The sequence below is a fragment of the Pseudorasbora parva genome, chromosome 7 (assembly GCF_024679245.1).
Source record: "Pseudorasbora parva isolate DD20220531a chromosome 7, ASM2467924v1, whole genome shotgun sequence".
Classification (NCBI taxonomy): domain Eukaryota; kingdom Metazoa; phylum Chordata; class Actinopteri; order Cypriniformes; family Gobionidae; genus Pseudorasbora; species Pseudorasbora parva.
The window spans coordinates 25,551,151-25,578,910 of NC_090178.1; the positions used below are offsets into that span (position 1 = coordinate 25,551,151).

A 27,760-nucleotide genomic window follows, 5' to 3' on the forward strand; every position below is an offset into this window, starting at 1 on the left:
AATAGTCAATAATGTTAGATAACACAAGATGGAATTTACTCATACATATCCAACATTAGTAATTAATATCATCAACTATATAAGAAATGATAAATTACTTACCATGTAATATTATAGCAAAGTTTTATCAGTTGTCAAACATTAAGACTTTCGGTCCTAAGAGGAGAAAAAGTAATTGTCAACAATTGTAGTTTGTAAGTGATTGTAAGTGAAAAAATGGTTTGCTACAGGTCAAGGAAGTTAATTAATTAGATGTGGAAATACTAATATTTCTACTAAAAAACCCTGAAAATTTGTCTGGATGTAACACCATGAGGTAGGTAGGCAAATGAACGGCGCTAGTGTTAGGCACAATGACGTTCATCACAGGCTGAATCAGAAATCGCCTCCTATACCCTCAAATAGGGCATTATTTGAAATGACAGTCCTTTGTAGTGGTGTCCGAAACCATAGTGGACGTTACTGACTGAGTGCACTCATTTAATTCCACATTGCACCGCAATAACCAGTGTAAGTTACAGCCGGTGTTACAAACGGATGTCCGACTTCACATCATAATTTTGCTCGAAAAAGTGACGTTTTAAAGACAGATAAAAGAACAGACAAACATTACTTTAAAAGCAAACTCAATATTATACTGCAGGAATTCAAATTCGAGCATTTTGTCCCGCTCTGCGAGCACTTCCTGCCCACAGCATTTCCACTAACGTTAACTTTATCTCGCGCGGCACAGACGGTTAAGGAGGCATCAATTAAAAAATATATATTTCATACACATACTCCCAAGATCCAAACTGAACACATTTATATAAGACAAACGAGAAACTTAAGTTACAACATATTGTTACATAGAACATACTCAGAAACGCTATATCGCAAACGTACGTTCAAAAGTTCGGTTAATTTAGATTTCATTAGAATTTATGTTCACAGACAACATCAATTAACTCAAAAACAACTAAAACACACGTCCACAAGGTACATTTTCGAGTATAGTAATTAAAACAAACTTCCAACCTACCTTTTTCATCCGAGTCCCGAGAGAGAAAAAAATGGCCGCCGAACAGAACATTTTCCAATTTTCAGACAGGCTCGTGCGTAATGACGTCAGAAAAAAACGTCTGACGCGGGTGTCCTTAAAGGGAAATCTTACTTTGGGTGAAAGTGAGATTTTGAATCTATCTGAATTTCTATGCGTTCAAGTTGAAAGAGTGTACAATTATACTTTGAGTGAAAGTGAGATTTTGAATCTATCTGAATTTCTATGTGTTTAAGTTGAAAAAGTGTACAATAATCCATTACAATTAGGAAAGCAGAAATACCAAGTAAATAGACTCAAATAGTTGTAGTAATCCAACTTTCACCCAGGTTCACTTTTTACAGTGTAGAAGTGGATTTTTGTTGTTCACAAATGTCATTGTATTTATTTGTGAATCTAATTCATTTTGTGAAACTCCTGCATATATTTGTGGATCTCATTCTATTGATTTGTGAAATTATTTATTTTTTGTGAATCACTTTACATATTTGTGGATATTAACAATATATTTGTTTGGAATAGAGCTACAAAAATACCCCCATAGTAAGTAGCTTTAACTGAATTTAATTAGTTCAGATAACTTATCCAAATAAGTAAGAAAAACAGGAAAAAACTGTGCAAAAGAAAACAAAATATATTAAGTCAACAAGTTATTTTTTACAGTGTAGTAACGTATATCATAAAAAAGCTGCATACTTGTGTTCCTGATATACATATATTTAAAAGATAAAACACACACACACACACACACACACACACACACACACACACACACACGCACACACACACACACACACACACACACACACACTCACTCACAACCTAAAACCTACAATAATGAAGCAAACCTTTGAGAGGTTTTTTTCACAATTTACTAATTTTACAGTGCATGCTGGCCATCTGTTAACCTATGCTCTTGTTCAGCTTGCTAAAACTACATAAAACAGGAGCAGGGTGAGGTTGGGACTCAAGTTTTGGAACAACACCTGATTCCAGGAGAAGGAAACACACTTCAGAGCAGCTCCTGGAGGAGCACAAGGTGACTGTTCCCCGTTTAGCCCCAATTCTTAATTACCACAGCACTGCTGAGACTCCCACACAATAGCCCAGACCCGGCCCACATGGACCACTGGCACCCAGATCTTCATTTATATAAATCACAGCTCTGCTGTGTTGCAGATATGACCTCCACAAGGGCTCTAAGCTGCACTTCACCGCCACAAATACCTGAATATATCCTGTTAATTCCGAGACAGGACAAATCTACGGTCAGGAAGCGACACCGAGTCAGATATGAAGGCCCAGGCATGAATCTCTCTCTCTAGTGTATGTGCTGCCCATTTTCATGCTGCTTTATTAATTAGATAATAACTGAGGAGGCCAATTCGGGCCTCAGTGGGTGAGACCTTTTGTGTAATTATCCCACGTTCGTGAGAGCGAGGGAACGAGGAACTTCTGCTTCGTTGTCGGGGGACTGTGAATCCTCCAGAGGTACAAATCACACAGGGGTAGACGCCGCCGCACAATCATGTGATATTAATGAGAGGAGGACAGGAGAATTAATAGGTTGTGCCATAGCAAGGGGAAGACTTGGAAGAATTAGCAAACGAATATACCCACCGCCACGCTTCCCAACATTATTGGTGAATACTTTCCACCTGCCGCTAAGAGTGATGGTCCTGCCGCACCGCTGGTCTTACCTGGCTCACATTACTCACATCTTGGGCCAGTAATTTAACACGCGCAGATAATAACAAGGGACCACCGACTGTTGCCGCACATGGTGGCCACGGTGATTACTGCCTGAACACGCACTCTCCCGGGAACTCTGTCGTCAGCGAGGTGAATTAATTCTGCCTCTCCCTTACCTATCAACACATTCACACATACACATACAAAATATGTATACTTCCACACATCTTGTGCAGCCTAAAACAACTTTAAATGGATAGTTCACCCAAAAAAGAAAATTAGCCCATTCTTAAGTCATCCTAGGTGTAAAAACTTGATTCCAAAAAAGTTGGGATACTGTACAAATTGTGAATAAAAAAGAATGCAATTTCATGAGAGCTACACATTCCAAAAAAGTTGGGACGGGTAGCAATAAGAGGCAGGAAAAGTTAAATGTACATATAAGGACCAGCTGGAGGACCAATTTGCAACTTATTAGGTCAAAGTGGCAGTGTCTCTCAGAAGTCAAGATGGGCAGAGGATCACCAATTTCCCCAATACTGTGGCAAAAAATAGGGGAGCAATATCAGAAAGGAGTTTCTCTGAGAAAAACTGCAAAGAGTTTGAAGTTATCATCTACAGTGCATAATATCATCCAGAGATTCAAAGAATCTGGAACAATCTCTGTGCATAAGGGTCAAGGCCAGAAAACCATACTGGATGCCCGTGATGTTCGGGCCCTTAGACGGCACTGCATCACATACATGAATGCTACTGTAATGGAAATCACAACATGGGCTCAGGAATTGCCGGCTAATGGGAACAGGTTGCTGGCTAAAACTATATCGATCAAAAAAGAGACCATTTCTAAACATATCCATAATCCAGAAGTGCAGCCATTTTCTCTGGGCCAAGGCTCATTTAAAATGGACTGTGGAAAAGTGGAAAACTGTTCTGTGGCCAGAAGAATCAAAATTTGAAGTTCTTTTTTGAAAACTGGGACACCATGTCATCCGGACTAAAGAGGACAAGTAGGGCCCTATAATTTCCGCGATCACGGAATCGTGGACGGAATCGCAGAATTGGCATATTAACGCGGAATCTGCATATAAACGCGGAATCTGGCGTTAACGCAGATTTCCCCGGAATTTTACATATTTGTAATGAAATTCTGTGTCGTGTGGGTGGAGAACTTATGTCTGAGGAAAGTGCAGACCGGGGGAAGCAAATCTTCGCGACACATCCCCTTCCGTCATTTCAGCTCACCCTTCAAAACAATGAAAGTATGGCCAAGTTGGTCTCCTCGGCTCTGCTTTCGGCAGCAAAAAAGTTAAGAAACTCGACGCTAACGGCGGTTTCACATAGGCGGCGCAGAAGCTTTGCGTATGGAGAGCGGGAGCCGCGCGCTCGTTGTGCTCAGGCAGCATTGGTTGCGCGCGCGCAGCTGAACCCAAATACTCCTCGCTGCAGACTGTAGCGCGGTGACGTCACGAATATTGCGTCACGAATGTGTTAGCGCGCATGCGCAAAGTGACGTTTCGTCGGTATTTAATACGCATGCGCGGCGATGATGTCACTTTTGTGTATTCGCGCATGCGCGTACATTCATTTTCAACTTCAATCACCTGAGGATGATGTTAGCGTTCGCTCGAAAGGTATGGATTCCATGGCAGTAAGTCAATAAGCAGTGTATTTATGTTGTTTTTAACAATTGTGTGTTTGTGTTAACAGCTTTTAATTGTTAGGGATGCTATATAGAGCGTCATAAATGTTTAACATGTGTGCCTCTAAACAAATTAATGCTTTGAAGATGTCTTAAAATAGAGCAGAAAGACTTAAATTAAGGAAGTCATGTCATTGATTGTTGCATGCATTGCAAAAATAAAATAAAATAAAAATCCTAATTTTTGTCTTGTTTTTCCAAATAGATATTTAAACATCTTTAAACAGAGATGCATTTACATGGAATGCAAATGTAAATTGGAGTCTCAAAAGAATTAATAAAATTATGGGAATTTATGTTGAAAACAAATCAAATATCTGTCTGTCTGTCTGTCTGTCTGCATGTCATGCCAATCTGTAATGTGTCTGTCTGTTTGTCTGCATGTCTGTCTGTAATGTGTCTGTCTGTATGTCATGCCAGTCTGTAATGTGTCTGTCTGCCTGCATGTCATGCCAGTCTGTAATGTGTCTGTCTGTCTGTCTGCATGTCATGCCAGTCTGTAATGTGTCTGTCTGTCTGTCTGCATGTCATGCCAGTCTGTAATGTGTCTGTCTGTCTGTCTGCATGTCATGCCAGTCTGTAATGTGTCTGTCTGTAATGTGTCTGTCTGCCTGCATGTCATGCCAGTCTGTAATGTGTCTGTCTGCCTGCATGTCATGCCAGTCTGTAATGTGTCTGTCTGTCTGCATGTCATGCCAGTCTGTAATGTGTCTGTCTGTCTGCATGTCATGCCAGTCTGTAATGTGTCTGTCTGTCTGTCTGCATGTCATGCCAGTCTGTAATGTGTCTGTCTGTAATGTGTCTGTCTGCATGTCATGCCAGTCTGTAATGTGTCTGTCTGCCTGCATGTCATGCCAGTCTGTAATGTGTCTGTCTGCCTGCATGTCATGCCAGTCTGTAATGTGTCTGTCTGTCTGTCTGCATGTCATGCCAGTCTGTAATGTGTATGTCTGTCTGCATGTCATGCCAGTCTGTAATGTGTCTGTCTGTAATGTGTCTGTCTGCCTGCATGTCATGCCAGTCTGTAATGTGTCTGTCTGTCTGCATGTCATGCCAGTCTGTAATGTGTCTGTCTGTCTGTCTGCATGTCATGCCAGTCTGTAATGTGTCTGTCTGTAATGTGTCTGTCTGCATGTCATGCCAGTCTGTAATGTGTCTGTCTGTCTGTCTGCATGTCATGCCAGTCTGTAATGTGTCTGTCTGTCTGTCTGCATGTCATGCCAGTCTGTAATGTGTCTGTCTGTAATGTGTCTGCCTGCATGTCATGCCAGTCTGTAATGTGTCTGTCTGCCTGCATGTCATGCCAGTCTGTAATGTGTCTGTCTGTCTGCATGTCATGCCAGTCTGTAATGTGTCTGTCTGTCTGCATGTCATGCCAGTCTGTAATGTGTCTGTCTGTAATGTGTCTGTCTGCCTGCATGTCATGCCAGTCTGTAATGTGTCAGTCTGTATTGTCTGTCTATATATATATATATATATATTGTTTGTCTGTTATGTCTGTCTGTGTCTATCTATTTATCATGTTTTTGTTTCTGATAGACTATAAACTCTCAGTTTATAAACTACTTTGAACTAATGAATCTTCAAGCTTCATAGCTATTGAAACTATTTCAAAATTTCAGGCTAGGCTTTCTCAATCTAAAGTTTGTCTTGAGAATTTTTTTATCTTGTTTTTATTCTTAATGAAGTAAGTCTCTTAGGTACTTTACAGACAAAGCCAATAGCATATCTTTGTCTAACTTCTTCCAATAATGCATTTTAAAATATTGTCCTGGTATAATCCTGTACCATGTTAATGCCTTTCTTCAAAATTATTCAACATTGTTTGTGCTATATTTTATCTAAATTAGGTGTCTAGAACTGGTGCGCATTTTCCACAGAACACAAACAAGAGTTTGGGGTGCCCTGCTCATTGACACTGTGCTTGCACTGCACTCTCCAAGGACTGCCCACCCGGGTCTGCACCTGATGGCGGATTGGGAGTCCTGAGGTGATTTCATCCAGAGAACGAGGATGAGGGCTATTGCTCGGGTTGAATGTTTTTTTTTAATGATGGAGGGAAATTTCAGGCTGAGTAGATTTGAATGGATTGTTTTGTGTGTATGCGATATAAAAAATGATAATGTTTGTACTTTGTATATGTGTGTATGATAATCTGTATGTGTACATAATTCTGTAATTATAATGATAAAAGCGATGTCTGCTTTGCTTTGAAATAAAAGAAAGTTGTCACTCTTTATTTATTATAGTAATTATATTTATCTTAGTTATAATTTGGGATATAGACATAGACACTGAAAATGTACTGTATGTAGTCAGTTTAACATCAAACTACTTTATTGGCATAAATGTTTTACATGCCGTATTGTCAGAGAAACTGTCCAAAAAAATATAATACACAAAAATAAAGAAGAACAATGTAGGCTACAACTTAATGTGAAAATAATACATTTATACCATCTGCCATTATTTTTTTACAATTAATGATCTATGTACATAATAATACTAAGGGTGGTTATTTATTTATTTAGTGATATTATTTTATTTATGGTCTTAGCGTAATTAGTTTATACGTTTGTAATGCATGGGGCATGTAATTCTTGCAAGTTTCTTTGTGTGTTTGCTGTATTGAATTGGGAATTCAAATTAATAATTTTTGTGAGGCTAAAGATGAATTTCCACCGGCGTGGACAATAAAGAGTTGTAATCTAAACTACACTTAGTTTAAATAAAATACACAGCCATTACAGAGTATACTTTGTAATTCCTTATAATTATATCAGATGGCATGGTCAAAACCAAGGATATGTGTACTCCGTTTTTCTGTTTTTTTATTATTACTTTAGCGTTTTTAACATTTTATCAACCTATTATGTCAAGTTTTCTCATGCATTTTAAAGACGTGGGACGTCAAACAAGAAATCAAAACACGTGACATCACCGCATAACGCAAATAGTACACGCATGCGCTATCACCACGTTATGGCGCATGCGTTTTAAAGATATGCGATACGTAATATACGTGACGTATATTCGTGACGTCAGCGCGCTACAGTCTGCAGCGAGGGGTATCTCGCTGAACCGCGGCTCGTGTATTGCACAGACAGACAAATATTGTCCATTCTGTCAGATTTTGCCTCAGATTTTCTGTCATCTCGTGCTTTGATTTCTAATGGGCACATTAGGCACCAATGCATCTGCTGCAAATGCGAGCGTTTTCTCCTCTGTTCCAACATGTAACATAAAAGTAACCTTAAAGTTAAGATAAGCATCTAGTTTTAATAATTTAAAGTGGCCTTTGAAGTTGGGGGAAAAAACTTCTGGCAGTGTTGTGTTCTCGTGTATTTTTATTTTTCACAGCTCTGGATATCATAATGGTGATTGTTAAACACAGAACAATTCACTACATGATTTCATGGTGAAATGTGTTTTTTTTTCTTCATGTTAATTTTCAGCTTTAAATTATTTACTTAATAGTACTGTATGTAAAAGATGATTCTTATGATTTTATTTTTTTAGTTCTTTTTTAATTTTTTACTTGAAAGAAAAAGCTAATGGAGCACTTTCATTTTAACTTATATAAACTACTATAATGCATTTTACCGGAAAGTTTCAAGCTAATAACCATTAATATTTGAAGTACTTGAAGTGCAGTGTTATGTTGCATCAAATTTGTCCTAAAAAGTAAATGTAAAGTTTGTTACCTCAATAAATTTAAGGTCATTCCTATTTTTTGTTTTGTTCTATTATATTAACATTAAAAGCAAACTCTTTTTTCACCAAAATAACAGTAAAGGGTAAAAAAAAAACTGAATTGCCAAACATTTTAACGAAAAAAAAAAGGAATCTGCAAAAATTAAAACGGAAAATACGTAATTAGCAAAAATTAAAACGGAAAAAACGGAATTTGGGAAAAAATAAAACGGATTTTATAGGGCCCTATATGCTCCCATCCAGACGTCGTCTTTTTCAGGGAACACCTTGCATTTTCAAACATGACAATGCCACACCACACACTGCATCAATTACAACTTCATGTCTGCGTAGAAGAAGGATCCGTGAACTGAAATGGCCAGCCTGCAGCCCAGATCTTTCACCCATAGAAAACAGTTGGTGCATCATAAAGAGGAAAATGCGACACAGAAGACCTAAGACAGTTGAGCATCTAGAAGCCTGTATTAGACAAGAATGGGACAACATTCTTGGCCTTCCAGCATGCACTATCAAACCCTTGCAGCTGATCCAGAATGCAGCGGCGAGAGTGGTTTAATGAGCCGAAGACAGCGCAACAGTGCAGTCTGAAGAAGAGAACGCATCTCTTCATCAAACTGCACTGGTTGCCAACGGCTGCTCGCATCAAATTCAAGGCACTGGTTCTCGCCTACACAGCAACCCCTGACTCTGCACCAATATACCTAAACTCGCTTGTTCAGACTTACACACCCTCCAGAAGCTTGCGTTCTGCGAATGAGCGGCGCCTCGTGGTTCCATCCCAAAGAGGTATGAAATCACTCTCACGGACATTTTCCTGGACCGTTCCCACCTGGTGGAATGACCTGCCGATCTCTATTCATGCTGCCGAGTCTGTAGCCATTTTTAAAAAAACATCTTAAGACACATCTTTTCCAATGGCACCTGACCAATAAAGATCAATTTTATCTTCCACAAATCCATTTAAATTGTTTGTTTGTCCCAAAAAAAAAAAAAAAAAAAAAAAACAACGGTTGTGTACTGTGCTCAATTAACTGAGACTTCTTACAGCTCTTACAGGTTGTTGGCCTTGTTTGTTTCGTTGCTTTTATTGCTCTCCCCTTTTTTGTAAGTCACTTTGGATAAAAGCGTCTGCTAAATGATTAAATGTAAATTACAACATTCCTATTACAAAACTTGAGCAACTTGTCTCCTCAGTCCCCAGATGTTTGCAGACTGTGATAAAAATAAGAGGGGATGCCACACAGTGGTAAACATGGCCTTGTCCCAACTTCTTTTGAGATGGCAAGCTGACTTTTGTTGATGCCATGAAATTTAAAATCAACTTATTTTTCACTTAAAAGTATACATTTTCTCAGTTTAAACATTTGAAATGACATCTATGTTGTATTCTGAATAAAATATTGACATTTGAAACTTCCCCATCATTGCATTCGGTTTTTAGTCACAATTTGTACAGTGTCCCACATTTTTTTGGAATCGGGATTGGAATTTTTATATGACATTCTTCTTTTCAGATAGCAGTGAATGGCTGTTTCTGTTTTGAAGTTCATAAAAGTGTATCTATCCATCATAAACATAATCTATACAGATTATTCATCTCTAACTTCCGCTAACTGTCATACGTGCATTCACGAGAGGGCACTCCGTTGAGAAACAAGTGTTGTTTTGCAGTATCCTCTGTGCTTCTGCGTTCGTCATCGGAACTTACACTACGCCTGCGTCCTCAGCATACACTGGAACGCCAGTCTCTCTTGAATGTGTGGAAGACAGTTGGCGGAAGTTAGAAATTACAGTTTGTAATGTTTTATGTATGGGTGTTTTACTTACACCAATGCATCGCTTCCCTTCAGGAAGGCGTTATTGCGTTTGAGCCGTATGGACTGTGTTTATGATGGATAGATGCACTTTTATGGACTTCAAAACAGAAATAGCCATTCACTGCCAAAATAAAGCTTGGAAGAGCCAGAGCATTTTTTATATAACTCTGATTATATTAGTCTGAAAAAAGAATGTCATATACACACCAAGGATGACTTGAGGGTGAGTAAATCATGGGCTATTTTTCATTTTTCGGTGAACTATCTCATGCACTAGAATGAAATAATGTCAGAATGATACTTCACTGGCTTGGGATTCTTGATAGAGAAAGAAGAAAGGAAACAATAAATTGAACAAACACATATAAAATATGCGGAAACAACACATTGATCAAGACAAAAGACACTGCATTTCCTAGAAGTCTTGTGGCTAATGCTGATAAACATGCTTAATACATTCCGCAATGATGAAAACAGCCCTTTTCATGCATAACCAGTTTGAGGAGGAGAATTAGGGTGTGTAATAACGGTGGAGATTTCTCTGCCAAACAAACGTCCTTTATGTTCAGTGGGTTTTAGGGATCTGCTCAAGTGTTGTTACTGATCTAGTTATTCTGGTTAATCAAACAGCCTATTATTTGGTGACAATAGCTTAAGAAAAAACGGATTATTGAAGTAAAATAAAGGCAAAGATACATTTTCAGCATCCATTACTTCAGTTTTCTTTTTTCTCACGATTCTTCAGAATGAATGGTCCGTTCAAGTAATGTTGGAAAGATTGGTTGAACGCACACCACAATGTCGTAATAATGAGTGGGAAGCTTATGAGTTGGGGCATGTCTAACTAAATAACTACAGTAATGTGGAAGAGATGGAAGCCTGTGACATTATACTCAGAGCAGTTTGTGATTCGAATGTATGCGTTTCAATGGAAACACTACCAACAGTGAAATGAATATGCAGCAGTCAGGTGGTGTGGGAGACCGGGTAAGCCAAAGGAAACTGAAACTGTCAAATGACTCCTATCTTAGCTAGAATTCTTAACAGCTCTTCCCATGTTACAACTATACCGGTCTCCCCTACAGGTCAGTGCTAAAGGATGTGACATTTTCTCATACTGCATAGAGGACTCATCAGTCTCATGATTATTCATGAGACTGCGTGTCCTTACCCTATGAGAAGACGTGTTGTTTAATTTATGACTGTACACGCTTAATTATTCATGACAGCACGTGTTGATATGCATTTTCCTCTGACTGGTGCTTCAAACAGTGAGATCACATACAGTAAGCGAGAGATCAAAAACGAGTGTTTGTTTTTGCTTTGAAAGAGTTTCTGCATCGCATAAGTTCTCTTCGATAGATCCTGAGTCTTCGACACAAAAGCGATTCATCCACTGTGAGTGTAACCAGAGACTTTATGGCCCGTTAACTAACCAAGCTTAAGAAAACTACACAAAATAAGTCTCAAAAGTTATCAAAGATGCAACAGCAGCATTCATATAAGAGAACAAAGTGCGAATGGCTGTGCATTTATTTATACATTGATTTTTAGTAGTCACAGGATATATATGTATTTGTGTAATGGTGAGCTTAAAAAAAACATTTTATTATTGTGTTGGTAGTTTGCAGCGTGCAGCATTTGTGGGAAGCTTTGATGCTTTTAATGAGAGCATAATAAAATGAATGAATCAGTCTGAATCAGAAGTTGCTGTGTTGTCAGTCTCCCCACACCCACTTTTGTAGCCTTTTTTAAAACTGGTGAGAACTGAAAGCTGCTGAAACAGGGGGTTTCATGACCCTTTAAGTTATGTTCATTATTATTATTGCAATGTTATGTGCTTTAAGACATAAGGTTTAACGCAGTCTCTGGCCCCGTCCCAAATGGCACCCTAAACACTCATTGTCTTCCTATGAGTCTGCGCTTTGACTGTTGGGAAGAAGTCTGCTGCGGAACTCGCTTCAGTGCAGGCTCAGCGAAAGTACGCATCGAGGGCACATATAGACCACAAAGGGGGCGCTCGCGAGTACCCTTCTCATACATAAAATGGGACACCCAATGGTTTCATGAACTGAAAGGCCCACTTAAAGGGTTACTTCAGCGATTAGCATATGGCTTTGTATCAGTAAACCCTGGAGTATATTCAAATTATTGTGCTTTCACCCCTCATATCCCCCTGAGACAAGAGATTTATGCATTTTATTTCTGGAAAAATTCCTCCTATGATGCAAATTGACGATATTTGCATCATAGGAGGAATGTTTGCCCAAAGGCTAAAGACTACAGCCAGCAGAGGGAGCCATTTCCGCATGTTTTGAACTCACGCATGGGGGATGGAGATCACACTCAGAGCTCAGCTCGCAGCTACAGGCACTCATTTAAACGGAGTTATGGTGAGCAATGTAAGTTTTTTAACTTCTCAAATTAATTTATATGAAAGTTAAGCTTGCAAAGGCATGAACTGAAACGCGCCAGACTGAACTCGCGTTGTGAATGTAACGTTATGCCGCGAGTGTAGTCGCGATTACCTCAGCTCTCATCACTCCTGCAGTTAGTGCTCAGTGCTGTGATACTCGCGCGGTGACTCACTCATTATATTGAACAGACACGTTCAGTTTTTAACTGTAGTGTCTTCTCCAACTCAGTCACCATAATCCAGTAGGTGGCTTTGGGAATGGCCTAACGGGGCAGCGAAGCATTCTGGGAATTGTAGTCTTTCATCCCCATGAGACAAAAATACATTTTCTGTCCTTTCTCAGTCTAGAAGACACCAAATTCAAAAATAATTTCACATTTCTACTACATTGATGATCCAGTTTAAATACAGGTTCATCTTCCCAGCGCTGAAGTACCCCTTTAAGTGCCTAAATAACATGCAGTGTTTTGACATAATTTCCACTCAAACAGGAAGACAGGGCGGGACATATCGAACAGCTACTCTCCTTTTTTAAAAAGTCAATAGTTTTTTGTTTATATCACACCTCGGGCCAAAACCGCAGAGCTCTGTAACTCTGAGTTTCCTCCTGATCTCTAACTGATTCTCCTCCTAATTTCCTCCAAATCGTTTTAAAATTCTGTGCAGAATTCAAGTTCAAATTCAATTTCTGGTATGCGCTGACTCACGCATCTGCTCTGTAGTATTGTGCCTCTGGAGTGGAGAAGACTGTGTGCACGCTTCAGCGGTTCGCATGACAATAACGCAAAACCCGACTTTATTTTCCACAATGGAAAGCACATTGATTTACGCTGCCTGATTCATTCCCTATCCCCTATATAGTGCTCTCTATGCCATTCACCATATAGAAATAGTAAATGTGTGAACAAATGACCGATTTTAACTTCAACTTTAGCATTTATTTGGGGGCGGGACACTTCAGATTCTAGAGAGCATTTGATAGGACAGAAAATCTGATGAGAAAATGAATTGCAGGTCGATGTCATCAAAATCACTGATCCATATTGACTGTAAGTTTTGAATGCTTATATCACTAGTTTATAGAAAACAGTAAGACTATACTAAAAGACAAAAAACTTCAATTTTGATTTCATGGGGATCTTAATGGATATGCGCAGGCAGCGTGTAAATATACAAGAAAGTGCTTATAAAGTGTGCAATTTGGGACTATCTCTGGTGACCTTTGCAAACTCTGCTGTACGTGTCCACGTGTTTTGAAGAAGGCTCTTTGGAGAGCTCTGAAGGGAGGGAGGGATCTCATACTTTCAAAGCTAACATGCTATTGCTAGCCGCTACGGAAATTGCACACCCTACATTTAAAGTTATTTAGCAATCACTTTGCCAAGCTTTTGTGTTTGCAATGATGCTATCTGCCTGTACACAATATGACAGCATTGTAATATAACAGCATAATATGTAACAAAAATGTACAGTGGCTTCATAAAATAATTAAACATTAACAAAAAAGAAAACACACCTGATGCACATTCTTTGTTTGTCATTTTCTAGAAGCAGAGTTAAAACCAGTTTTTTTGTGTTGTTAATTAAAGTGATAGTTCAAACAAAAACGAATCTGTGTTCAGCAGAAGAAAGAAATTCATATTGGACCTGTATGGTTTCAAATACATATTGGACCATCATTCTAATACGCTGATTTGCTTCTCAAGAAAAAAATACTGTTATCATCAATTTTGAGAACAGTTATGCTGCTTAATATTTTTGTGGGATTTTTTTTTCTTCCAGAATTAATTGAATGTTTAAAAGAATAGCATTTATTTAAAATAGAAAACGATTATAATAATGCAAAAGTCTTTACTGTCAATTTTCTCAATTTAATTGGTCCTTGTGGAATAAAAACATTAATTTCTTAAAATAAATATAATTTATAGATAATATAGGCTATATTTTATAATATTTTATAGCCAGAATGGACTTATGTTATCATTTGGAACGCAATACAGCTCCTCTTTTATTACTTTTTCCAGTAAAATACAAAGGGAAATGTTCCGTCTAGGTCAGCGTTTTCAAACGTTCTACTGTAACAACAACAGTATAAGAAGAAAAATGGCTGCACGAGCCAAAAGTTCACAAGGAAGAAACTTACTTGAAAGACTTTTGTCCCATATGCCGTGAAAGTGGAGCTGTCAGGGCACTGTGTGCAGCACACCTTCAAAATCTAGGGAATGTTGGTCCCGCCCCTTAGATCATTGATTGGCTCAAAGTTTCAACGCACACACACCCGTGTCCCCCGCCCTGCCCAGAAACGCACTCCAGTCACTCCTAATCACTGTCAACTATCAACGGCCGTGATTGAGAGCGTCCCGCGACTACAAACAACCGTCTCCTCTTTTCATGAGAAGTTTGGAGTTGCTGTCAAACTTGGACCTTATAAACCAACACTGGATTTACGTTCGAAGAAAAATAAGTTATTTTTATGTCAGCGTAAAGTGGAATACTTGTCAAATCTTCACAAGGAAATACTAAACGTCACAAGGAATCGCAAGAATGTGCCTTAATGAACCACGTCAACATATGTTTGTAACATTATAAACTAAAACATGCAGCAACTTGTTGCATTTAGTAAATAGAACATGTATCTATTGTAAAAGCGTTCCTAACGACTTGGGAATTGTTTCTCTTATATCCCAGTGAAGTTCAGCTGCCTGCTTTTACTCAACTGAATCTCACATCAGTTTAAAGTCGTTTCATCCGCGGCCCACAAGGGCTAGGTCGACTTCAGTCATGAACGTGCCAAGGTGCTCTGGAGTTTGCGCTATGATGAGACTTCTGGCGCTGTTTATACATGTTTTGTCAACGACAGCAAAGAGGCACGTTGTATACTGGAACTCTACAAACACGCGGTAAGTTCACAATTACTTTAAACTCTTACTCATCGCATTGACTGTTTCTAATTCACCTCATTACGCAGGATCGCGCGTGCGTTGTGCGTAAGCGCGCGGTGCTCTTCAGCAGCTTAGTGAATGCGAGGTGACTAAGCCCAAAAAACGCTCCCAGATTTGTGTTGCTTCATGTCTCCAACCTAAAACACACCTGCACCTATTAAAGGTTTTAAATGTGGTAACGTGTCCTCCCATGCCTCAATGTTTCCACCAGTCAAACTTTGATGTGCTAATCTTTAAAGGTACACTGTCATTTTTTTCTTCTTCTTCAAATTGTATGCATGAAGACATAAATGAACAGTGTTAAGGTAACACACATAACGTACAATTATATGAGATGAAGATTAAGAAAACTTAAAAGCCTTTTTTTTTTACATACCACTAAATGGCCGCTGCCATTTTGAAATCACATGACCATGGAAGTTATCATTATAACTAATAATAATAATATTAATGTTTAATGTATATGCTTTTCATTCAATGCTCAAGGCCATTTTCAAAACCTCAGAAAATAAATGTTAGAGCATTAATGGGATAGTTCACCCAAAAATTTAAATGACCCTATTATTTACTCTTTTATAACTTTACTTTTATAATGGGTGGATGCACTTTTGGGGCTTCAAATTTTGGGCTGCCATTTACTGATAAGCCAGGACATTTTTAAAAATATTTAATTCTAATAGTATTCCTCTATAAGAAGAATATCATATACACCCAGGATGGCTTGAGGGTGAGTAAATTATCGGATAAGTTTTATTTTTTGGGGGGACTGTTTGAAGTGTGGAGAAACTGTTACCCACATCTGAATATGCCTACTTCCCTACTATATGGTATGTTAAATACTTAGTAGTTTTGAATAAACATTATTCATAAATCAATATCCAACAATATACCCAGATGACTAAGATTCTGAAGTGCGCACCTATTGGACAGTTTCTATCCTAAGCCACATTTCCACCTTTCGCCGGGAACTTTTGGGGTGGTACTTGGTGTGATTTGAACGCAGGCACCAGGGTCTAAATGAAGTTCCGGGTAAAAATGTCCCCTTCAGAAAGTCCCTGCCCGCGAGGTAGAACTTTATCAAAGTTCAGGAACTATAGGGGTTGGGACTTGGGCACTGAACATGCTGGTTGGTTGAGTTCACACAGCATTTTGATTGGTTGACTAGGTGACTATTTCAACTACCATTTTTAAAAGTTTGTTGCAGTGCATGCAGTAAGAGTTGTTTGCTATTGGAATCAACAATGGAGTTTAAAAAAAATACTTTAGACTGTGATGGAAACGCAAGAGCGCATCAGATCTGGTGGAAAGAAAGTTCCTGGGACAAATTGTTCTGAGTAAAATTTGATGAAAACGCAGCTCTATATGATGCAATGGGAGAGGGTTGTCATATTCATTAAATTTATGCATTTGGCAGACACTTTTATCCAAAGCGACATACAGTGCACTTATTACAAGGACAATCCCCCTGGAGCAACATGGAGTAAAGTGCCTTGCTCAAGGACACACTGGTGGTGGCGACTGTTGGCATCGATCCGGCAACCTTCTGCGTATCAGTTCAGTGGTTTAACCTCCAAGACCACCATTAATGACGGAATGGCAATCCAGCCAAGATTGTAGGCCTGATATGGAGGATATTGTATAAAACATACTTTTAGTTTTAAAATGGCCAAAGAATTCCTTCGTCAAATGCACAGTGTACTCTCTCAAAGTGAGATATCCAGTAGTGTTATTGTTTACGAAAGCTAATTTGGGAAAAAAAGTTGTAAATTGAAATGAAGCTTAAATAAAGTACAAATATTAGATGAGAAATGTTGTTTAACTCTTTCCCCGCCAGCATTTTAAAAAAAAAGTTGCCAGCCACCGCCAGGATTTTTGACTATTTTCACCAAAATGTAATAGCCCATAGAGTATTTTGTTGTATGAATATCTGAGCATGCAATATATCAAAAGAAAGAACTGACCCTCTTTGTTTAAACAACAACAAAAATAGTTTTATTCTAGCTTCTTGCATTCCTTTTTTACCAACACTTGAATATGGGTGTTTCATTAAAAAAAGCAACATTTTGAACAAAAGCTGAGAAAATCACGTATTTGTGAAAGACTGTATCCAGATCAGATTCAGAGCGATGCTCAAACACAGATGGAGTAGATCTAGTCCATCAACACTCCTAATGCTTGCGCAGTCCTGTAGCTCATCCTGTGTCCACATTTCATTCAGTAACATTAAGCAGTTTTGATTCGTATGCTATTTAATAATGATGATCACTTTGTTATACATATGCATATGATTACATGTGATCACTCGTTTTACTCCGTCTTACTCGCGTGTGTTTTGATCAGGAGATTCAGTACTCATTCAGGAGATGCATAATAGCACCCCCTAGCGTCTAACAGTGAAAACACAGAAACACGGAAAATTCCGTTTTTGGCCTGGAAGCGTTTTCTCACAGATAACGGAAAATTCCGTGCTTGGCAGGGAAAGAGTTAAAGGTGGGATTAAGTGCTTTTTGGTAAGAGTTGTTGATATTTTAAATCACTAAATCAAACACGCCCCTACCCCCAAAAGGGTCTTGCCCCTATTTGGATAGCTCCACCCCACACATACGTACACTGTAAAAAAAAAAAAAAGTCTCCAATTGAACATTTTCTAGTGACTGATCACATCTAAATTTTTCTGTTGGCCGAATTCAAATTCTGTGAAATGAAGTATTTTAATTCACAGAAATTCAGTTCGGCCGACTGAAAAATTTAGAAGTGATCAGTCAATTGAAAATTTTTAATTGGAGACCTGAATTTTTTTTTTTACAGTGTAACCCAGACAACGAATATGGCAGAATCGGTGTTACGAATCCAGGTCAGATGTTCATTAAAAAAGTCACCCCTTCAATAACTAAAAAACAAAACATCGATAATACATAAGCATGACAGTCCAACTAATGAACATATTACAATTAAGACCAGATTAGAGAGTTATAGCGAACACAAAAACACAAACCGTTCTCATGACAACTTGATAGTACAAAAGCATGATAGTCCAGCTAACGACATATTACAATTATGACCCTATTAGGGTTATATAGATCATGAAAAGAGAAAACAAACATATATTAGGAATATAGTATCTTACTTGTCGGACACATTTTGTGAGCTGACGCTTGAAGCACATGGTGATGAGATTTAGATGCTCCATACGTTGTGGAAATGAGTCTTTATCATCGCTGAAGTGAGCGACAATACAATCGCAAATGGACAAACAAGCGAACTTGACACACGAGCATATTCAAGCAAATTTTTGCAAAAAAAGCAAAGTTTTGAATGATGACGTGCACTGAGCGCTCTCTTCTCGCCATCAATATTAGACACGCCCCTTACCTGCTGATTGGCTGCAAGTTTGTTATTGGACTCGGCCCGAGTCCGTTTTGTAAAACGGTTTTGAAATAACACTTACCCCACCTTTATTTTTTTTAAAGAAAATGCAAAATGTTGCCTTGGCAACTAACTGAAATTAAATAAGGATATTAAATTAAAGCTGAAATAAAAATAACCAGAATAGTCAATAAATAATACTAAATTAACACTGGCGATTTCAGACTCTACAAATTAGATTGAATCTGAGACTGTCCATTATATGGATGTTTGTAGAATGAGACTGGGGGAAAAAACAAAGACGATCAAAACAGAAGATAAACAAACAGCTTCGGTGTGAAGCGGCAGCAGTTAGTAATTATCTTGTGTATCTGTGTTCCAGTTTCATTAATTGGGATCAAGGGTCAGAGCTTTTGTATCTGTTGAAAGGGGGAATCCGCTATATGCTGTAAAATCCAATGCCCTCCGGCTCCTTACAGTCTGGTGAACAATTTCTCTAGGTTTGATCAATTAGTGCTGAACGTAGCACTAATTAAATAAATCAATGTTAATGATGTGTGCAAATCAGCTCTCTTCCTGTAGTGCCACAGATCTGTCCTCTGTCTTGCTCTATAATAGTTTAATTGGTGCCATTTGTTAGACTGATGACACGCTCACCTGCCACTCCAGGTGTTATCTTGGCCTGGATTGGCTGCGCGAGTTTAGGACAGCCTGGAGGGACAGCTGTGCTCCGCCCCTCTCGGAACCTCTCGGACACGGGAAGCCCTTCGTATGGGCGTGCTTTTCAGCGACAGGTCTCATGCAGTGACACGCAAATAGTTAAAAAGCTTGAATGTAGTTTCTTTGTCACAGCTCATTAATTTCTCATCAGAGAAAGATGGGTTTTAAAAGTTTTACAGATTTGTTGTCTGGCATTGAGTTTGTTATTCATATGATGGAGAGATTAATTTTCTCTTAGCTTGTGGGCTCACTGTCGTTCTCAAACCGACACTTACAGTCAAGGTTGGTGTGTAGTCGTGTTTAGTCTTGTCATGCAGTGTTGTGGTTTTTTAACACAGATTTAGGTAAAGGCATCTGCAGACTAAACATCAACTCCCTTGCTTCAATGGTTCTCCAGCGCTGCAAACAATGAACACATTGCCCAGACATTGATTTTCTGTTTACACCAAATAGTGCAATATAACCAGATTAATGAGGCTTGGTTTTGGCTACATGAGCGCTGCAAGGTAGTCATGCAATTTTTCATCACATCAATACTTTTGAAAGAGTGTGAGAAACTAGACTTTTTTTGGTTCGTCTAGCTGTGTGTATGTGTGATGTATATTTTATATCTTTCCTCCTCCTTAATCTCCACTCCTGCCTTTCAGTTGTAACTGAGCTGTGAACCGCTCTAAGAAACTTGTTGCTTTTCGTTTATCAGTTGACGTTTTAGACGGCCTGCCAGGTGGATAAGGCTTATACCGTGTGCTTTGCTCTTATCTGTCACGCTCTCTCTACTCGCCCTTTTATTTCCTCATGTTTTCTTATGATCTTAATCAAAAAGTTTAAAACCTGATGCTATGGCGTACAGTAGAGCTTTCTGACTTAACTCACCCACTCTTTTGTTTGTTTCTGTTGAACACCAAAAGAGATATTTTGAAGACTGTTCTGGTCACTCATTTCCATAAAATTGTAAGGATGAATGACTGAAGCGTTCAAACTTAAAAAATCCATCATACACTGATTGTGATTCATGCACTATATTCTAAGTCTTCTGAAGATGGAATGGTTTTGTGTGAGATACAGACCAAATTAGTTATTTTTCACAGATTTGTTCATTTTTCTGTAGGCTATATAATAATTATTATTAGATGGGAAACTTAAGAAATGTTGCCTTGGCAACTGAAACAAGTTGAACACAAAATGACTGAAATAAAAATAAAGCTTAATCCCCTGTGGTGAAAATTTTTAATATCTGGTTTAGTGTTTCAAAAATGCTTTCAGACAAACCATGTGCAAATTCATGTCAACACCATTGCTGAGTATTTTCTTCTTAAAAGTTATGTGAACCAAAGACGTTCTCGAAAACGGGGTTTGAAATCGCTGGTGTTTCTGGCATCGCAAAGCTCTGCATGCTCTGGCCATAGACTGTAAAAAAAAAAAAAAAAAACTTAGTGTCCGTGACGTCAAGAGCAGTTTTGAAGTGTAAAGTAGAGACGAGCTGGCCGTTGCAATCTTGGTAGCGCGTCACTCCCAAATAACAGAAAATTGGCAAAGAGGCGGGATGTGGGCGGAGCTGAGGGGACGTTATGACTAACAAAAAGCAGACAAACAGCAATCCACCTGTCACTTAGTGGTCACGCCCTTAATTATGCAGGACTTTAAAGGGGGGTGAAATGCTGTTTCATGCATACTGAGCTTTTTACACCTTTAAAGACTTGGATTCCCATCCTAAACATAGTCAAAGTTTCAAAAACTAATGTTGGACGTTTGATGGAGTATTTCTGTGTTAAAAATACTCCTTCCGGTTTCTCACAAGTTTCGGCGAGTTTTTTTCGAGTATGGGTCGACTTGACGTTAAATAGAGCGGAAGGTAGGGTGCGCGCGCGCGTGACTAGAGGGAGAGAGGCAATGCACGCTGTAAACAGTCTCTCAGGTGCAGATCCAGTCGTCCGTGAACACTTATGTCGCCACTTTATTCCTATGGGTGACGTCGAGCGACTTCAACGCTTCAGCACAGCATTACGGGAAGGCAGCGCTGCATTTGAACCGATTTGAACGCAGAAATGACAGGGAAGCTTCAAGGCATCGCTTCAGTCGCGTCGCAAAGTGGATTTCCACGGTCACTGCTGTCACAGGACTTCACCAAATCATACCAAAGAAGTGTGTTTTTGACAGAGCGGTCCTGCTTTGGAAGATGCCGGTGAGTAAATCAACTTCAAATGTCTCTGCTATTGGCTACCGTCGCATGAGTAAACATCAGTAAACGATACGATCGCGTGCTTCGTCATTCAAATGCGCTAACGGTTACTCCATTGTTGTTCTGTATAACGTTACACTATTCTGACTCTGACGTGCAAAACCGTTTTGCTTGCTACCTCTAAGGTCTAGTCACATACAATAGTCCATAAACCGAATCATGTCCTCATAAACTGCACACAAAGGCCCCTAAATACAGTACATACCACAGAGACGGACATCCTGATGTTGCCGTTTCTCCTGTTCAATTTATTTCAGCCTCAGATTTGATTGTGGATCATTATCTGTATTAGCTGAGATAGATGGGTTTCTCCACGCTTGAGGACGTCACCGCTTTGCGCGCTTGTGATTCTTTAGCTCCGCCCACACGATACGCCTCCAGGCGCTCGGTTTTTTCCAGAAAGACTCGGTACAGCCCATATTTCTTTTATAAATATGATAAAACTAAAGACTTTTCGGAGATATGAAGGATGCAATACTACTCTATAGGTACTCAAGATTGACATGAGATTGACTGAAACTGAGTGTTTCACCCCCCCTTTAAGGCTTTATATAACGTAAATGAATGAGTTATAAAAAATCACCCCCATCACAGTTGTCATGAAGGGCAAACTTAGCTGTATATACCAAAACCACAATTTGTACCAGTCTGTAAACGTGCTTTTTTCTGCTGTAAAGTTTAAGGCAAAGTGTAAAGGCATTTTAACATGGGACTCAATGAGATTCCCTATTGGCAGGTCAACTAATTACAGTTTAAACACTTCCGTATTTGCTTCAAGCAAGACCGCGGGAGATTGCTGCTTTGCTGTGACGCAGTGGAATCTCAATTATTACGGGGGAATTTTTTTGTTGATATGAAAAATAGTGTACATTTAACAATATAGCAGGTATAAATATGTATATGACGTATATTACTATTATGAGTAACTATATGCCTTTCTCGATGTTCTAATTTGTTCAAAGTTCTTGCTCAGAAGGCAGACTGAGATGGCAAACGTGGTTTCTATTTTTTTAGCTGTTTGATAATGTAGTCAAGCCAAAGTCAATTACCATTATGTGTCTGTTGTAAAGAGTGATACCTTTGTGCAGCGTTTACTACAGTAACTTGAGTAAAAGTTGAGCGAGTGGGTCTCTGAGCTGGTCTGAGTGGGTGGAGGCGGGGATAATTTACATATTAATGGATCTGCTTATAGTAAATGAAGCAAGGGTGTGCAGCTACATTCAAGCTATTTTGAGGCATGAAGAATTTTTTCCACAGGAAAAAAAAAAAAATCAAATGCCATTTTGGTGATCAAAAATGCATTTTAAGGGATACAATTATAGACTACAGGGGACTGTAATAGAAATATTAAAAAACCAAATCAGATTTTTTTAAAAAATAAAAACAAACAAAATGAAAAACTTTTAATTAAATTTAAAATGAAAACTGGAAATTTGAAAATCTAATTCTACATACTAATAAATACTATAATAGTATACAAATGATACTAAATTAACTTTGATCTTCCCCTCTAGTGGGCTATTAATTGCTGTGGGTCAATCACTGAGTCTGTAAACAGAACACAAGGACTGTGAATGACTCATTCAGACCTGTTTCGTGAACTGGATCAGCTACTCTAATTCACTGAAATGATTCATTGGATGTTCATGTGCCAAGGAGAGCTGCAATGATATTTTCAGTGAATAATTCCATTTAATCATTGTTCAGAATATCTCCAGAGAAGACAGTCATGCAGGCTTGGAGTGACATTAGTAAATGACGTCAGAACCTTCGTACATCACTGATATTAAACTTCTACATTGTACAAATGAAACTTATATCTGTTATGTGTATGTGTCATCTCTTGTGTGAGTCACTTACTCAACAAGTTCAAGCACATTTTCTAATACTCTAGAAATACCAAGTGCCTCATTCTCAACACCTCCCTTTTATCTCTCACAGCTACATGTTTTACTGCAAAAAAACAGTATTTATTTTAATTGATCATTTTTTAAATAAACCATCAATTAATACCCAGGGAACGTTGAATAATTTCAATTGCGTCTGTGCATAATGAAGGATTGTGTGTTTGCATGAGTGTTAATTCATGCGTACAAACGCACATCAACCCCCCATACACGCACCCCAAACACAACAAAATACATTTTCCCCTTGTTTCAACAGCGAGAGGCGGGATCAGACCTCTTAGGCAGCACGGGGGCGGACGCACCCATGCGCATGCAAATTTAAATTAAAGCTTGAAGATCAACTGTAATTTTGCTCAATCAGGGCTGTTGTGATTGGACCCCTAAGCACGTCTCGTGCTTGGCGAGGACTTTCACAATTTTCGGATAATCTCCCTACTACTTCTATAAATCATTAGCTACGAGAACCTGTGAACTGTAATCAACAAACCTACTCAGGAATAATCACACTCGGGCTCGCATTCAGAAGGAAGTAAGAAAGTGAACTCCCTGCTGCTTTTGCTCGCTCGCCGGTTATTATGTGGTTGACTGTATAGCTTAATGCATCATAGTGGATTGTATAATTATCCATATGAGTGGAACTATATTTGCTGCATGTTTGTTTTCGTCTGTCCTGCCCAGCGTCTGCCCGTAACCTTCAGCAATCTGTGACGTATTGTCATGAACAGGCATTTCCCGATAATGTGACCTAAGGAATAGTTAGGCTGCATGAATCAAAAGAAAATGTTGCGAAAACAGGAAATATTCCTCAACCTTGTACTCGACAACCTCAACTATGTCCTTATCACATTTTTCCCCTGCTGTGTAATTATGAAATATGTTAGGAGAAACATGCCCTCGCACTGAGAGATATAGCCTCTGCTTTTTAATTCTCATGTAACTTTTTTTCATGGCACATTTTCCTTTTTTTGTATCGCAATATTTTACTTGGCTTACACATGTGACTGAAAACTTACTTTTGAAATTGCTAAATTCCTAACTGTGCGTCTTTTAGGAGATGCTCTTTTTTCTTCAGTGGTCTCCTATCAGCCTGTACTGTAAAGGCCACCTGGCCCAGTGGGCATGAAGAGATTTTGGAGGTTCATAGAGGGACTTTACAGACAGGATCTGTCCTATGGCTTGTTCCCGATTCGCTGAGGTCCAATCGGCTTCTTTGAAGGAGTCCCAGCCGATATAAGTTGATGGACTGAGCATGAAACGGATATAATCTTATAAAACGGGTCCTGAGCGGTGGAATTTGGCCAGACCTGGTAGGGATAACCTTTCAGTCTACCTTGGAGAAAGTCATATTCAGTCATCTGTTTAATATTGTAATTTAGTTATTAAATGAGTTATAGATTTCTCTGTGTGATTGCGCAGGGCCGGCTTCCCAGCCGTCCCGCTGCACACAGCGAAGAGAGACTTTCCATATTTTCTGCCTTGCCTGGATATTTGGCTAATACCCACCGTACAGATGTTATCAGCAAGTACACTCCATTATCTCACACCTCCACATTGGCCAATAGCTCTTCTCTCAGTGTGACCACATCAGTATCACTCACCAGTTTCCTATCCTTTGCATGTCTGGTTTTGTGCACACGTGTATGCGCATGAATCCTCCGTTGCATTATTAGAGGCAGAGTATGTTGCCAGTTTGTATGCCAGCCAGTGGCCTGAATGTGTCTTTTGGGAGATAAAATTAAGTTTTACATTTAATTTGTGAATATATATTCCTGGTGTCTGAAGAAATGGGTTGATATTTGTTAAAAGGTTTTTGGAGCCACACAGTGTATTTTGTAGACTCTCAAGCAATTTGTGTACTTGTGCCAAGACAAAACAGCCACTCGCTCCATAAATGAGGCATTTAGGAGCTAAATGACTTTGAGTTGCCAAATTATAGAATTGCTTTTGATATACTTGGTTGTTCTGAAACTCTTCAGGTCATTGAGCGCTGATTAGGTTATCTTCTAACAATTATTTACTGTAAAGTGCTGTGATGAAGGGATATTGTGATATAAAGATTAGTTTATGATAATTTAACTTACAGTAACTATAAAAGTAGTTGTTTTTGATGTACTTTTTCCATTTTGATTATGTTTCTCTTCTGATCCTGATTGTATTTGCATTATAAAAAAATAAAAAGAACATATTTGGTAAAACTAGGTGTCTGACTTGATGGTTCCAAGATGATGACTAACAAATGTCCAGTTGTTAAGTAAAAGTTTATGTTTATTTTTTATGTTTTATGAATGTTCATAAGTCATGTGTTTGCGAATCACACTGTGTTCATTGTTGCATACAGAATACACTGGAGATGATACGAGTCATTTTTGTTGTTGTTGTTGTTGCATTTGACAAAAGTGGTCTCCTTGCTTTTATAGGCCTATGCATAAAAATATGTTTTATTATGAACCGTAAGCAGCTAAACTGATTTACCTCCCTGATGCTTTTGAAGAGTAAAGACGGCATGTGTTGATTGCATTGCATGCATATTTTCACTAGGACAGGTTTTTGGAGTCATATTGTCGAGGAATGCAGGGGTGGATATGACCATGGTTGAGGATTCATTACTGAAAACAGTGTTTTCTTCCTTTTCACTGGACTTAACCTCGGGGTGCCCTCTTGAAAAATACCTCCAACTCAGTACCTGCGCCAACACTTCAGCAGGCAAACTGAATTATTGCGGGATATGTGGGTTTTACTGTGTTTGTGCAATCGTATTAGCCTGGCTGGGAGATATTGCGTTTCTAGCATTGCCTGTTGTGAGGCATCAAATGTGGACCGGAAATCTTATTGTTTTGGCTTTCAATATTACACATGCAGAATTGTTTAAAGGAAAAGCCACTTTCTCTAGGGAAACACACACACACACACACACACACACACACACACACACACACACACACACACAGAGCTAGGATGTGGAGGATTCTCTCTCTCTCTCTCTCTCTCTCTCTCTCTCTCTCTCTCTCTCTCTCTCTCTCTCTCTCTCTCTCTCTCTCTCTCTCTCTCTCTCTCTCTCTCTCTCTCTCTCTCTCTCTCTCTCTCTCTCTCTCTCTCTCTCTCTCATATTGAGACTTTGATCTTGTGTGGTGTCCCCTTTTTGCTTCTAATGGACATGTATTATCTAAGAGACAGGGAGAGAAGTGCCCTGGCCTGATAAACCGTTTAAACTAGACCTTATATAGACCTGTGCTGGCTAGTGATGTCTGTCTGAGAAATTCTAATGCGTACAATTCCTCTTTTTCCTCATCACTCATTTAACATTCAGCAAGGATGCATTAAAATGATAAAACGTGACTATAAATACTCTTTTACAAACAAAGTCCTTTTGAATGTCCCATTCGTCAAAGAATACTGAAAAAAAAGTATCATAATTTCCACAAAGTATTAAGTAATGTTTTCAGACTTGATGATAATAATAAGAAAAGTTACTTGAGCACTAAATCAGCATATTAGAATGATTTCTGCAGGATCATGCCACTGAAATCTGGAGTAATGATGCTGTTTTGCCATCACAGGAATACATTACATTTTAAAGGATTAGTTTACCAAACAATGAAAATTGTGGCATTAATTTCTCACCCTCATGTCGTTCTAAACCCGTAAGACCTATATTCATCCTCAGAACACAAATTAAGAGATTTCTGATGAAATCCGAGAGCTTTCTGACTAGGGATGCACCGAAATCAGAAGAGGCCGAAAACTGAAACACCGAAAGAAATTATGCCAATTATTAGTAATTGTAACCAATAGTAACCATTGCATTTATGGCTATGACTGTGTAACTTTACAAAAAATCAAGGCATTGCAATTACATAAATTCATATTTAAAGTTTTAAATAATAAATGCATGACATCACTCACTGTTCTTGATTGAATAGCTTTTGTAAGTTTAATAAGGATAAATCTTTAATCATTATATGTTTTTATGTTTATATTGTTTGACATTAAAAGGCTACTGCCCCTTTAAGACCTAATCCACGGTTATGTGTCGTCTTTCCCGACTGTACAAAGTTATCTTAAGGCATATACAGACTATGTCTGCTAGGATACTCATCAAGATGGACATGTTGACATACCTTTTGTGTGAGTTTGTCCGTTTTAAGCGCAAGACTTGAAAGAGAACTCCGTATTTGCGCGCTGTGAGACGAGTGCGCGCTGCACAGA

The 27,760-nt window shown here is 38.7% G+C and overlaps 1 protein-coding gene and 1 long non-coding RNA gene across 2 annotated transcripts in view; one reads left to right on the plus strand and one right to left on the minus strand.

Moving 5' to 3' along the window:
* Window positions 1–14,651, minus strand: part of LOC137083089 (uncharacterized) — a 43,641-nt gene extending 28,990 nt beyond the window's left edge. The window contains exon 1 of the long non-coding RNA XR_010906451.1: window positions 14,524–14,651. This is a non-coding gene — a long non-coding RNA (uncharacterized lncRNA). The remainder of the gene's footprint in view (window positions 1–14,523) is intronic.
* Window positions 14,652–14,696: 45 nt separating this feature from the next.
* The window catches only part of si:dkey-246i14.3 (ephrin A4), a 68,242-nt gene continuing 55,178 nt past the window's right edge, over window positions 14,697–27,760 (plus strand). Inside the window, exon 1 of the mRNA XM_067448782.1 lies at window positions 14,697–15,280. Coding sequence (XP_067304883.1) covers window positions 15,162–15,280 — 119 coding nt within the window. The 5' untranslated portion in view covers window positions 14,697–15,161. The remainder of the gene's footprint in view (window positions 15,281–27,760) is intronic.